The 12,382-nt window shown below is 45.4% G+C and overlaps 1 protein-coding gene across 1 annotated transcript in view; it reads right to left on the minus strand.

The window, feature by feature from the left end:
- The window catches only part of Ptch1 (patched 1), a 65,083-nt gene that overhangs the window by 16,386 nt on the left and 36,315 nt on the right, over positions 1-12,382 (minus strand). Inside the window, exons 13-16 of the mRNA XM_028781247.1 lie at positions 8,369-8,487; positions 7,373-7,775; positions 6,661-6,970; positions 1,365-1,507 (exon numbers count right to left, since the gene is read on the minus strand). Coding sequence (XP_028637080.1) covers positions 1,365-1,507; positions 6,661-6,970; positions 7,373-7,775; positions 8,369-8,487 — 975 coding nt within the window. The remainder of the gene's footprint in view (positions 1-1,364; positions 1,508-6,660; positions 6,971-7,372; positions 7,776-8,368; positions 8,488-12,382) is intronic.

Genomic DNA, 12,382 nt, shown 5'->3' on the forward strand with positions numbered 1-12,382 from the left:
TGCTTGGGTCAAAGACACTATGAGACACAGTGTGGATTTTATATATATATGGTAGATACATTAAAAAAATTTCCTGTTTACTTTAGACCTAGGCCTCCTTCCAACGTTTGGTCTTTGTTAACAAACGCCAGTGACAGGAGTTCACAGGGAAGAGAATAGGGGAATAAAGAGGGTGGAAGAGATGGAAAAAAGTAGACGGCAGGGATCTGGATTCAATTAATTCACGGGATTTCTAACAACTGTAGGTCCTCAGACTGTCTCTGGAATTACATAGCACAGCTCCTGGCCTCTATGCATGCAGCGCGCTCGTCTTTCTCCCAGGAGAGGAAATGATATCTTGGTGCCTGGCCCCCCACCACAGGCTCCCTGATCCCTAACTCCAATTCAGTCCATCCCTGATGCCCTCTCAGGCAGGCTGGTCTGACGTACCCTTGTCAGGCCCCGACAGCTCATTGCATGTCACTATAAAGCACCAAACTTCACACTCCACAATGACTCTGAACAATGTACTTTGTAAATCTGTCACCTTTAGTGCCAGCAAAAGGGAGAGGGGACAATATGCAGAGCTGACAAGAAGATCATTAACGAGATGTTTTTCTGCCTAAGGATACGGGAAAGTAAACTGCCATGAGCAAAGAGGCCAGGGGCTCACCCCAAATCCAGGGTATAAAAGCACCCCCTGAACATGCCTGAGGAAAACAAATGAAATATGCTAGAGTCCAAGTACTTCAAATACAGAATACTATCAAAGGGAAGAGTTTTCATTCATACTGTGGAGTGAGCAGCATGGGGAGGTTGCAGCTTCTAACGTGTGCTTCTGTTTGCCATATTCAAGAGCAGCAAGCTGCCTATACTCAGTATCTACTGCTGAGGCCAAACTGACCGCAGAAAGCATTAAATAACAAAAACATCCTCAATCTCTAGTGACCTCTCTCATCTTCTAAGCCACCCACCTACCCAACCTCTGTTCAAATGACTGCTCCCCAACAAATCCACCATCCCATGTCTGAATATAACTGGGACCACTATACTAGTGTATTTTCATATAACACATATTTCAGTATTAAACTCTGAATGCCCAGCAGTGTCAACACTGTATTTTGCTCATTGCTATTGTGTTAGAGGCAACACCTGTCTGTCCCCTCACTTGACAGGTGGGGAAAGGGAAGCTTTCTGGATAGCTTGAGGTCACATAGCTAGATGGTGGGATGAGATGGCTCAGAGCCAGTTCAGGCTTCTTCTTACCATCCTGTATCACTTCAGGACCTCATGGAACACAAGGTGGGATTATACAATGCCAGCCCAACTGCCGCGGGTCAGCTGCCTAGACGTAACTGTTCAGTGTCCTGAAATATCGTAAATACCTGACTAATGTCGATGGGCTTGTCTCGGCTGCCAGTCTGCACCAGGAGTTTGTAAGCAAGGACCCCGTCATCCGATCCATTTTTGTAATTGTTTGGCATGATCCTCCCAGTTTCCCAGTCACTGTCAAATGCATCCTGAAGTCCTAGAAACAGAAACATGTGCAACACATTAAAACCTGGCCTGAGAGCCTTGGTCTGCAGGGATTAGGCCAAGGACAGGAGGCAGGGCAGGAGACTTGTCTGCAGTTTTCTCTCACTTAAGGAAGGACTCCTGATCTGTTAGTCAATAAACTAACAATAGAGCTAATCAATAGATGCTCAGAGGGGAGAATAAAACACACATGCTTTACTTAATGCAAGGAATTAAAGTTCAGGAACAAGGGAGATGACTTAGAGCTGGCTGGTCTTCCAGAGGACCCAAGTCCAGACCCCAGAACCTACTCTGGAGGGCACACAACTGCCTGTAACTTCAACTCCAGAGCTAGCTAATTGTCTCTTCTGGCCTCTATGGGCACATAATACACACACACACACACACACACACACACACACACACACACACACACACCCACCCCTTTTAAAGAAAACACACAAAAAGAGGAGGGCATGGCAGTTCCTGCCTTCAATTTCAGCACTCAGGAAGCAGAGGCAGGCAGATCTGTGAGTTCGTGGCCAGCCTGTTCCATCATAGTGAGTTCCAGGACAGCCAGGGCTATATAGAGAAACCCTGTCTCCTCCAAAAGAAAGAAAGAATGAATGAATGAGAGAGAAAGGGAGAGAGAATGACAGAGAGTGAATTAAAAGAGAGAGAGGAAGAGAAAGGGAGAGAGAAGGTCTAACTACCTATTCTGCCTGGCCTACAACTCTATTTTACTATGTAGATCAGGCTAGCTTGGAACTAACAGAAATCCACCTGCCTCCCAAGTGCCAGGCTGGCTCAGCTCTCCCTCTCGTTCGTTCATCTGTCCGTCCTTCCATCCATCCTTCCTTCTAATCATTTCACACCACACAGGGAGCTATGTCAGGAGCTCCTCACCAAGACCAGAAAACCTACCCAAAGCAGTAAAATCACTTTCAAGCTCCCAACTTGGCTGCCCCTGGAGCCAGGGTGAGGGAACACAGCTCTGTCAATCCCATCCATCTGTTTGACTTGTGCGGCTAATACAAGCTGTGGGATCTGCTGCCAGGTCGTGTAAAGATCACAGCCAACACCTATTCACTCTCCTCCTGTTCTCTTCCCCCCTACCACCCTTCCTTCTAAGTGGAAGGGTGTGTGGAGGAGACGGAGCACAGGGAAATACCTCACAGGGGAAATTTGGATCTGTTTGAGAACAGGAAGCCACAGGCCGACACAGGGAGGCTCTGTGGGGCTCTGTGAGAACAGATGACAAACCGCAAGCCCTGGGCGGGAAAGAGTGAGCCTTCTGGGCTTGGGGGATGGGCGAGCCCACCAGCTCACCACACACAGCTGGGCGGCTGTAATCAAAACCATCATTATAGACCTGACAGTTTGGCTACAGCTGTAAAGAGGTAAGCATACTGGAAGAGAAGACAGCCCTGGTGACCCAGACTTGGAGCTGAGCACTGCCTGGGGGGTACTCTCCCCAACATCCCCACCAGGCTTTCTGCTCACCAGTCACCTCCCAAGTAGACCCCCCAAGTCCCAGCTGCTCAGGAGACCCCTGTGATATAGACCATCTACTCAGAGAGATGCGTTTTACTCGATTTCAGGACATGCCTGGGGGCACTTCAGAAACTAAAACAAACTAAACAGCAAAAAAATATACATGGTTTGTGAATGCTTAGCACAGTGAGGTGTTTGGGAATGGGGAGAGGGAAGGGAGGGAACAGCACTTGTAACAAAAGCCTCCCTGCAGCATGCTGTGGGCATTGTAGTTAGGAAGTAGACTGGGTCACCCATGGGCCCTCGGTAGAGGTACCACCAGGATGGCAATTTCCAGTCTCAGACAGCTATTCACAGTAAGGTTTGCACAGAGAGGCAGCACTACTCTATGCAGATGTTATTTTATGACCCAAAGCTCTCCCCCACCCCCACTCTGGAAAAAAAAAATAAACAGAGAAGGACAACTGCTCTCCCAACCCCCTACAAGAGTCCTGGTCTGTTTTCCAAGCCAGGAGAGAAGAGAGCTTTTATTACTTCAGACTTATGTGGTCCTATTGGCTTAGTGCTACTCCAGGCGGTCCATCTTCAGCTGCTTACCTCCTCAGAGAACAATTAACACTATCATTCCCATTTAACAGATGAGAGGACTGAGCCTGGGAAGGTAACAGTCAGAACTATGCTTTGAGACCAGAAAGCCTAAAGCCAGCCACATGTATGACTTGTTGTGGAAACCCGCTCTGAGTATAGCATGCTGTTAGAAGTAATTGCAAAATACATGGAAAATACCAGAAGCTTAGCCCAGGTACCAGCAGCATCTGGTGTCAAAGTGGATAACCGAGAATACATTTGTAAAGGTCTATTCACAGAGACTTCTGCAATACCTAAGGGTCTGTGTGTGTGTCCTGCCACCAACTTTTAACGAATTCTATACAAGGTTGGCCCCAATGTGCTCTACAGCTACTACCACGAACAGTAAAGTTCTTTCACGACCACTTTAGTACTTTCTGACTGACCACTGAAAATCTCCACTTCCACAGGCTGGACACCAAACACTTGCCCTTTGGTTGACATTTACATTCCAACAGTTTACAGCCAAACCTTACATTTCAGCTCTCTCACTAGAAACACTTTAAATGGAAAATCATTTTGAGTTTAGGCTAAAGGAATTACCCAAATATATAAGCCCCTAGAAATGAAAATACATTTCATTCATGTAATTCAGTATGAATAAAAAATGAACACCCCCTGTACGTGATGCAGTTAGATTTCATCTCCAACTTTACCACGGATGTCCTATGAGAGCTCGGAATATGTCTCAGAGGTAGAGTGCAGTCCTTCAAAATGGCCTGTATTAGCCATTAAATAGTTTTTATTTAAGACTGAAAAAAACAAAGTAACTATTGGAGTATTGACAAAGGACTTCAAAACTACACACAAGTATTTGGAATATTCAAAGACCCAAGTTAACACTTAGTAGGTCTAAATAATGCCTTGCAGGCTAGAACCCTGGTATCTTGTGACTAGTGCTTTGTAGGACCCTGAAGGCATTACAGCTCCAGGGCTGTATGGGATTCTGTCATCTTAGCATCCACGGGCACAATTGGTTAGCTGGATGCTTCTTGCTTAGCAATCAAAATGTGGTTCAAATAAACAGATATTCTACGCATCTGAATGTTCTGGGTTTTATAAGAGGTGAAACTACAACTAATACTGTCTTTAAAAGGGTATCCCTCAAACTGCCTCTGCTTACCCTTCCCAACCTTGGCCTACCACACCAAAGGGAAGACACTGGAAAGCACATTCAACAACACCCTCTTCCACTCAGCTCAGGAGATTTCTTTGTCATTTGTGGCAAGTTATTTGCATGTCTTTAGTCAATGTTGGGGTGGGGTAGAGACTCTCTCAACTGGCTTTGTTAATTCACTACTTAAAAAACAATGCCTTGAGGACCAAGAGTAAGAAAATAAAATGTGAATTTAAGTTAATCTCCTGGGATTCCAGGGCTGTGACAGTAAAGTCATGCTTTCTCCACCGTCCCCCAAACAAAGTGGGACCTGGCACACATGTATAAGCAAATTCTAGTCACTGCTCAACACCAATTCCTGTCAAATCAAGTTGTTTATCACCTAATGCAAACTCAAAGGGAAACTGGCTGTCTTAAGACAAAAAGAGGGCACTTAAATGTGTGTTTAAACAAGCCTAATTAAGTGGGAAACTAAGACAGCCACTGGGATAATCTAAGCCAACAAATACTGGGGTTGGAATTAGTTGGGTACTCCAATAAAAGCAATTTGGTTTGAATTGTGTGGATAATGGTCTTGATGGTCTACTGTAATTTGCACGTCAACATGAACAGATGCTTTGAGAACCACTGAACGCCCTTCATATTCAGTCAGTGTGTAGTTACAACCAAACTCAGACCATCCTATATTTTTCCCCAGCTGACTAATATTTCCGAGAGATGTGTCTAGCATGGTAAAAGGTGCTTGTCACCAAACCCGATGAGTTTGATCTCCAGGACCCTCATGGTGGAAAGAGGAAAGTTGTCTTTGGGTCTCAATATACATACTATAGTGCACATACACACCCTCACACACAAATCATTAGATAAAACTGAGGAGGGGGGCAGGATCTGCCTCTTCGTAAAACAACAGGATATAGCTAAGCATTTTTAAGTCCATTGCCAAATGAAAGGATAGTCAGTATGGAGCTCTTTGAGGTCAATGGTGTCTATGGTCAACTGGGAGGGTAAAGCACACACACTATTTTAAGTGCTGGATGTTGACAAACAGGGAGGCCTGGGGAGAGCAAGCTGTGTGTGTGTATGTGTGTGTGTGTGTGTGTGCGTGTGTGTGTGTGTACCTTCCACTCAAATATGCTACGAACCCAAAGTATATGAGTGAAATCTTAAAAGACAGTCAAAATACCCAACGGCTGACCCAAATCCACTGCTACAGTAGGCTGTAATTTAGCTCAGAAATCCCACCAAATACTCTAATTTCACTTGGTCACTAAACCAGCTGCCACACAGAGGGAAAAGAGCAACAGAAACATCCAGGCTGCCTATTTCCAAATGTCTTTCCCCACTGCATGTTCATGAATGAGTTAAAAGGCTCTTGCTCAGATAGTTACAAAAAGCCAGAGCTGGGAGGTTGCCAGAGAAGTGGGCTTCATGTAAAAAAGACTGGAGAGGCACTCAGCACTTACGAGCACTTACTGCTCTTATAGAGAGCCTGGGTTTGGTTCTCAGCACCCATGTGTTGGTTCACAACCATCCACAACTCTGGTTCTAAGGAATCCAGTGCTTTCTTCTGAATTCGGGAATTAGGCACATACAGGATATACATACATACATATATGCAGGAAAACACACACACACAAAGTATATCTTAAAAAACTAGCTGGGTGTAGTGGCACTTGCCTTTAATCCCAGCACTCAAGAGGCAGAGGCAGGAGGATCTCTGAGAGGCCAGCCTGGTCTACAGAGTGAGTTCTAGGACAGCCAAGCCCATACAGGGAAATCCTGTCTCAAAGAGGGGGGGGCACACAATAAAAAACCCATGCTGTTCCTTTATGACGAAACACCTTCACATGGGGGTCAGAAGGGAATCCTAAGTAAGACCCAAGAACAACAGAAATGTGCAAAGCAATGGCGGCCTGCCACAGCCATACCTTGGAGCCAATCTCTAAAGTAGTGCAGCCACATCTGGGGAAGTTGCTTGTTCTCCTCCAGCATGACATACTTCACATTGCTGAAACTCTTATGAAGGTCGTAAAGTAGGTGTTGGATATTTGGGTAGTCTGCTTTCTGGGTGACTATATACATGTTGTAGAAAGAGAAGTACTTGAACTGGGCAGCTATGAAGTCATATTCTCTGGTTTCCCGGGGGACAATGTCTGTGAGGTCCAGCCCGTCTCTCACTCGTGTGGTTCCATAAAGGCTGACTCCCAGCAAGCCCAGGAAAAGAAGGATTACTACAACCTGTAACAGACAAAGGAGCACCGGGTGAGACTCAGAAGACGGTACCAACTGATTTCCTTACTCCCTTCTACACAACAGCCCAGGCTTAGCACAGGAGATTAGGTAGTCAATTTCCCAGAGGGAAAAACATAACGCCACACTAGATCTTCTTTTTAAGGAATCTCACGAAGAAGAAAAATGTTTACAAAGTGAGGGGCTTGTTTATATTCATATTAGTATCTGCTACATATTAATATCTGGAACCTTCTTCCCCTGTAGGAACCTGTTCATTCAAGTGGTCATGAGCTTTGCAGTCCTAGTCAGGAGGACCTCTCCCATAGCATACATGCACATGGTGATACAAAAGGTGCCAACCATTCACGTATCTTTCAAGGTAGGAAGCCACACGTGGTGGAGGGTTACCTTGGCTTTGGGTTTCAAGAGGAAAGGAGCATAGTGCTTCTCCGCAAAGGAAGAGAGTGTCCACTTGGTGCAGGGGGGCTCGAGGCAGTGGAGGCTGGAGTCTGAGAATTGGGAAAGCAGGTCCCTGGTGGAGCTGGTGCTCTCAGGACTCTGACAGCTGAGGGTGTCCTGGGTGACGGTGACAGGCTGTACAGAGATCTCAGAGCGTGGCTCGGCGGTGGTGTAGTACACGTGTGTGTGAGGGTCGTACTCTGTGCGGAGCTGGACCGTGGACTGCATAGTGATGTGGGTTTCATGGGCAAAGCTGTGGCTGCTGTATGGGGGTGGAGGGCTGTACCGGGTGTTACTGTGAGGCTCTGTGTAGGCCTGTGGTTCAACTTGAATCACCCTGCTGACACAGGGACTGAAAGACAAAAGATAAACATGCTATAGTGTGTAGTACATACATCACCTAGAGTATAGATGACAGAGGGAGGGCTTGCATTTCTGCTAAGACTGAAACTACCCACTGATATCACTCTGTTAAGCACCGCCTAACTGCTCTGGATAGAGATGTGATCAAGCCCAAGGCAAGGTGGAGCTGATCCTGAAATGAAGATAAACCCCTTCAAGTCATAACACCAAAGAACGAAAAAACTAAAGATGAAATCCCATCCCCCTGAATGTGTTCTACACGGGCAGTTTTCAGCATTGCTTTGTTCCAGACTCTCACTGAAGAGTTCTCTGATCAACAGACACAGGTTTATGATCCAGAAAAATGACAACATGCAGCAGAATCCTTGAGGAGGATTATGGATATATTCAGGTGCGGGACGGGGAAAGTGTGGGAGCTCACATGTGCCCCAGAGCCCTCTGACTAATATCCTTACCTATCCCATAATACTAACCCAAACCCTATTAGCTACATTCCCTTTTGAAGAAGTCCCAACTGGAAGGGTTCTTTAAATAGTCTTTCTATATATCCAAAGAATGAAGGTCCCAGGCACCTGAATGTACCTTGTGAAACAGCAGAAAATATCCAATCTTCTGTCCTCACGTCTGTATAAATCCATGCTGAGAATTGCCGGAAAAATGAGCAGAACCATGGCAAAATTGAATACCACCACCACAGCAGCCTGGAGCAGAAAAACAACAGGCATCACCAACACGCTTTCTAGTTAGCTTGTTGTTTTGTAAGCAAAGATCACTTTTAAAAAATTATTTATGTGTATGAGGGTTTACCTGAAAGTATGTGTATCATGTGCACACAGTGCCCTCCCAGTCCAGAAGAGGGTGTCAGATCCCTGGGATCATAAACAGCTGAGAGCTGGTATGTGGGTACTGGGAACAGAACCTGGGTCCTCTGGAAGAGCAGGCTATGCTCTCAACCACTGGACTGTCTGTCCAGCATCCAATATAAAGATATTCTGAACAGTATTCTCTTACCACTCTACTGTTACCTAGTGAAAAAGAGCTGGCAGACAGTAGAGGGTGGGCAGCAGACAGTAGACTCTCCCACCATTAAGAGTCCGTGTGTGACTAAAATGGAAGAACCCCAGAAGTTAAAACAGCTCAGAGTGAAACCATTATGGACTTACTAACCTGACCAAGCTACCTCTCTACAAAGCCAGGCAGAGAAAGGACTTGAAATGTTTTACTCAAAAAAAAAAAAAAAAAAAAGAAACATTTTCCTTCTAGAATGTTTCCAAGAGATCCCACAACCCTGATTAATAATCTGTAATAAGTAGATCGAGTCTGTCAAAATGTCACCTTTAAAAAAATGAAGTAAAATTTCACACATGTCCCCTGAGGTTTTTAATAGGCACATTCCAAATAGCCCCAGGAGCAGCTTGTGGGGTGTGTTAGTGAGCAACAGCCAAGGTCAAGGAGAGTTAAGCAGAAAGAAATTCCAGTGTGTGATTATAGCCTGTAGAATAAATAAGTACGGATTCAAAAGCTGCTCCATAACCTAGAATAAACACAGGGCTAGGTTCTGCAGCACTTGGGCAAATCTCCTGCTGACCTAGTAAAAATTGCAAAATTGGGCTGGTTTTTTTCTTTTTTTTTGGTTTGGTTTTTTCGAGACAGGGTTTCTCTGTGCAGCCCTGGCTGTCCTGGAACTCACTCTGTAGACCAGACTAGCCTCGAACTCTCGAACTCAGAAATCCACCTGCCTCTGCCTCTCAAGTGCTGGGATTAAAGGCGTGCGCCACCACCGCCCGGCTAAAAAATTGGGCTGTTATTAGGCAAAGCCGACAGGACAGTCCTGTTCTGAGAAGAAAAATTGAAGGAGAATGTTAAATAGCCAAGATAATCTGAAATTCATTTAAAAAGCAAAACCTCCTAGCCGAGCTTTCAAAAGGACAGATTCTGAGAACTTTGCAAAATAGGAAGACGGATTGAGGTGAGGAGAGGAAGCCTAGCCATCACTGGTTCCAAATATTAAAAACCAAGAAACATTTCACAAAGGGCTTTTTGAAAGAGGTGTAGGTTTATGTTGTAGGTGAAATAGCAAGCCAGGAGAGATGCCCTTCAATAAAGAGTTTCCTGTTACCTCTACAAAGCCATAAAATAGCCAAGTCTTCTATATACTCCGACTCCTTTCCTTAGGTGATTGTAAAAGGACCTCATCAATTCTCACAAAACAGGTTAACTAGGGCTCAAATGCATGTGCAGGACTCTGAAGACTTCCATATGATGTAGCATATAAGTGTGAGAAGTCCCTGTCAGCACTGAATCTGAAATATTTTTAGGACATGCATCTCCTTCTCTTTACAGACCAGCACTGTGGTGGCTGCTGAAGAAGCCAGGACAACATGCCTTCTCAACCTCAAACAACTCACAGCCCAGGCTGAGATGTTCCCAGTGGCTTAGAGGGAGAATGTTCATGGGTTGGGATGGGTGGTCCAAAAAGGCTTCCTGAGAAGGGTTTAGAAGATGAGAACAAGTCCAGGAGGAACAAGGAAGAGACAGAATGCATGGTTGGAAGACACAAGACAGGAGAGTCAATTCTGACTCAAGCTACTCAGTCCTGGGACAGACACTGGGAGACCAGACTGTCAGTGTGCACAAACACTGTGTTCCCATAGTAACTGGGATGTGGATAGTCTGCCTTAGAACATATTACCTAAAAAGCTTCAGGCTTCCCAGTCAATTAGATTCAAATGGAGGCTTGATGCAAAGTCTTCATCTTAATTGGGTTGGAAGCTCTTGTGTGTGTAGAGGGGGGGTCTTGTGTGTGTGAGTGGGGGGGGAGCACTGGTAACTTCTTGAAATAGCATACTCACACACTAGGTGTGAACTGCTGACCAATTAGATGCGGGGGTCGGGGGGAATACTGGGAAGAACAAGAATAAGACTGGAAGACAGGTGGTGGTGGTGCATGTCTGAAGGCAGAGGCAGGTGGATCTGAGTTCGAGGCCAACCTGGTCTACAGAGTGAGTTCCAGGACAGCCAGGGCTATACAGAAAAAGCCTTGTCTTGGAAAAAAAAAAAAATGAAACAAAAAAAAGGCTCCAGGAGATTTCCCATGAAGACAGTCATGCTGTGGGCTGAATCCTATTAGCCTTTTAATTGCAATGTTTACAGCTCAGGTGCAGGATACAGAGATAAACCCTAGGTATCTCTGGAGGGCAGTGAGTCCTAAGCTGCTAAGCTTCACAAGCTTGTAGGTAGCTCATGCTGCCAAGGCAACACAAGCTTTCTACAAGAGCTCATCACAAGTCTGACAGGCAGCTATCCTTGCTCGTAGACAGAAGCAGTGGAGGGATGAGAGAAACACATATCAATGTCCCCTCTAACCTATATTCTGACAATATGTTACATTTTTAGGGGGTACCATTTTATGCAAAGAAAATTAATGTCGAGATCCCCCATATCAATGTCAAAACCTTAAAAGCAACCAGCAAGGATTTCACAAGTAAGGCAAAATGGTCTCTGCAAAGGAAGATAGTTAAGTCAGACAGTCTGGTGGACTGATTCCAATTACTCTGCTTAGAAAAGCTGTCCCCACCATCACAGTGGCCCAGCTGAGACACCTATGGCAGGATCCTAGCCTAAATCCTTTTTCTGGGTAAGGGTATAGTTTGGTGGTAGATTACTTCTTTGTGGGCTTCTGGGTTTGAATGCCCCTGCCACAAACAGAAAGGAATGGAAGAATAGGGAGTTGTAAGAGGTAAGAGCAGTCACTCTGAAAACCTGAGTTCAAACTTTGTTGTATAACAGTTTCTTCCAAGACTGAAACATTGTATCCTGCAGGAAAAGGGAAACAACTCAAGATGGCCTCAGCAAGTCCCTAAAACTAACCAGCACAGCCAGGCTACAAAGAAGACTTTCTGATAGAAGACGAGAGAGACAGAGAGAGACAGAGAGAGACAGAGAGGGAGAAACAGAGAGAGACAGAGAGGGGAGAGGGAGAGGGAAGGGAGAGGGAGAGGGAGAAGGAGAGGGAGAGGGAGACACAGAGACCCTCTCCAACTTGTAGAGATGCCTACAGGTTGTGCAGTATCCTCTAGTTTCTACCTTTGTGAGCTCTCATGCACATGGGGTAAGCTTTGGTAATATAGCTGTCTTCAAGTCATTGCTGCTCCTGTAAATAGCCCCTCACCCATACTCCCATAAGTAACCTCAATAAAAATCATTGGTTTACCATGTTGGGCTTTGGTGGTATCTATACTTTGTTCTGTCACAAGTTCCCTCTGTGCTATGAGTAAATGTGTGTGCTGCATTTTCCCAGGAAAAGTTCTGAATACAACCAATTCTCAGCATCCACATACAAAGCTGGATAGTGCTCTGCTTCCCATGTCTACAATCCAAGCACTGGGGTGGGGACAGGAAGCTACCAGGAGCTTCCTGGCCAGTTGGCCCAGGTAGCTGAAAACTTCTGGTTCAGTGAAAGACCCTTTCTCAAGTCAGAAGCAATGGAAGATCATATCTGATGTCCTGCTCTGTCTGGTATTGGCACATATGCATATGAGCATATTTCTCTCTCTCTCTCTCTCTCTCTCTCTCTCTCTCTCTCTCTCTCTCACA

Source organism: Grammomys surdaster, unplaced genomic scaffold, assembly GCF_004785775.1.
Source record: "Grammomys surdaster isolate TR1022 unplaced genomic scaffold, NIH_TR_1.0 375, whole genome shotgun sequence".
Taxonomy (NCBI): domain Eukaryota; kingdom Metazoa; phylum Chordata; class Mammalia; order Rodentia; family Muridae; genus Grammomys; species Grammomys surdaster.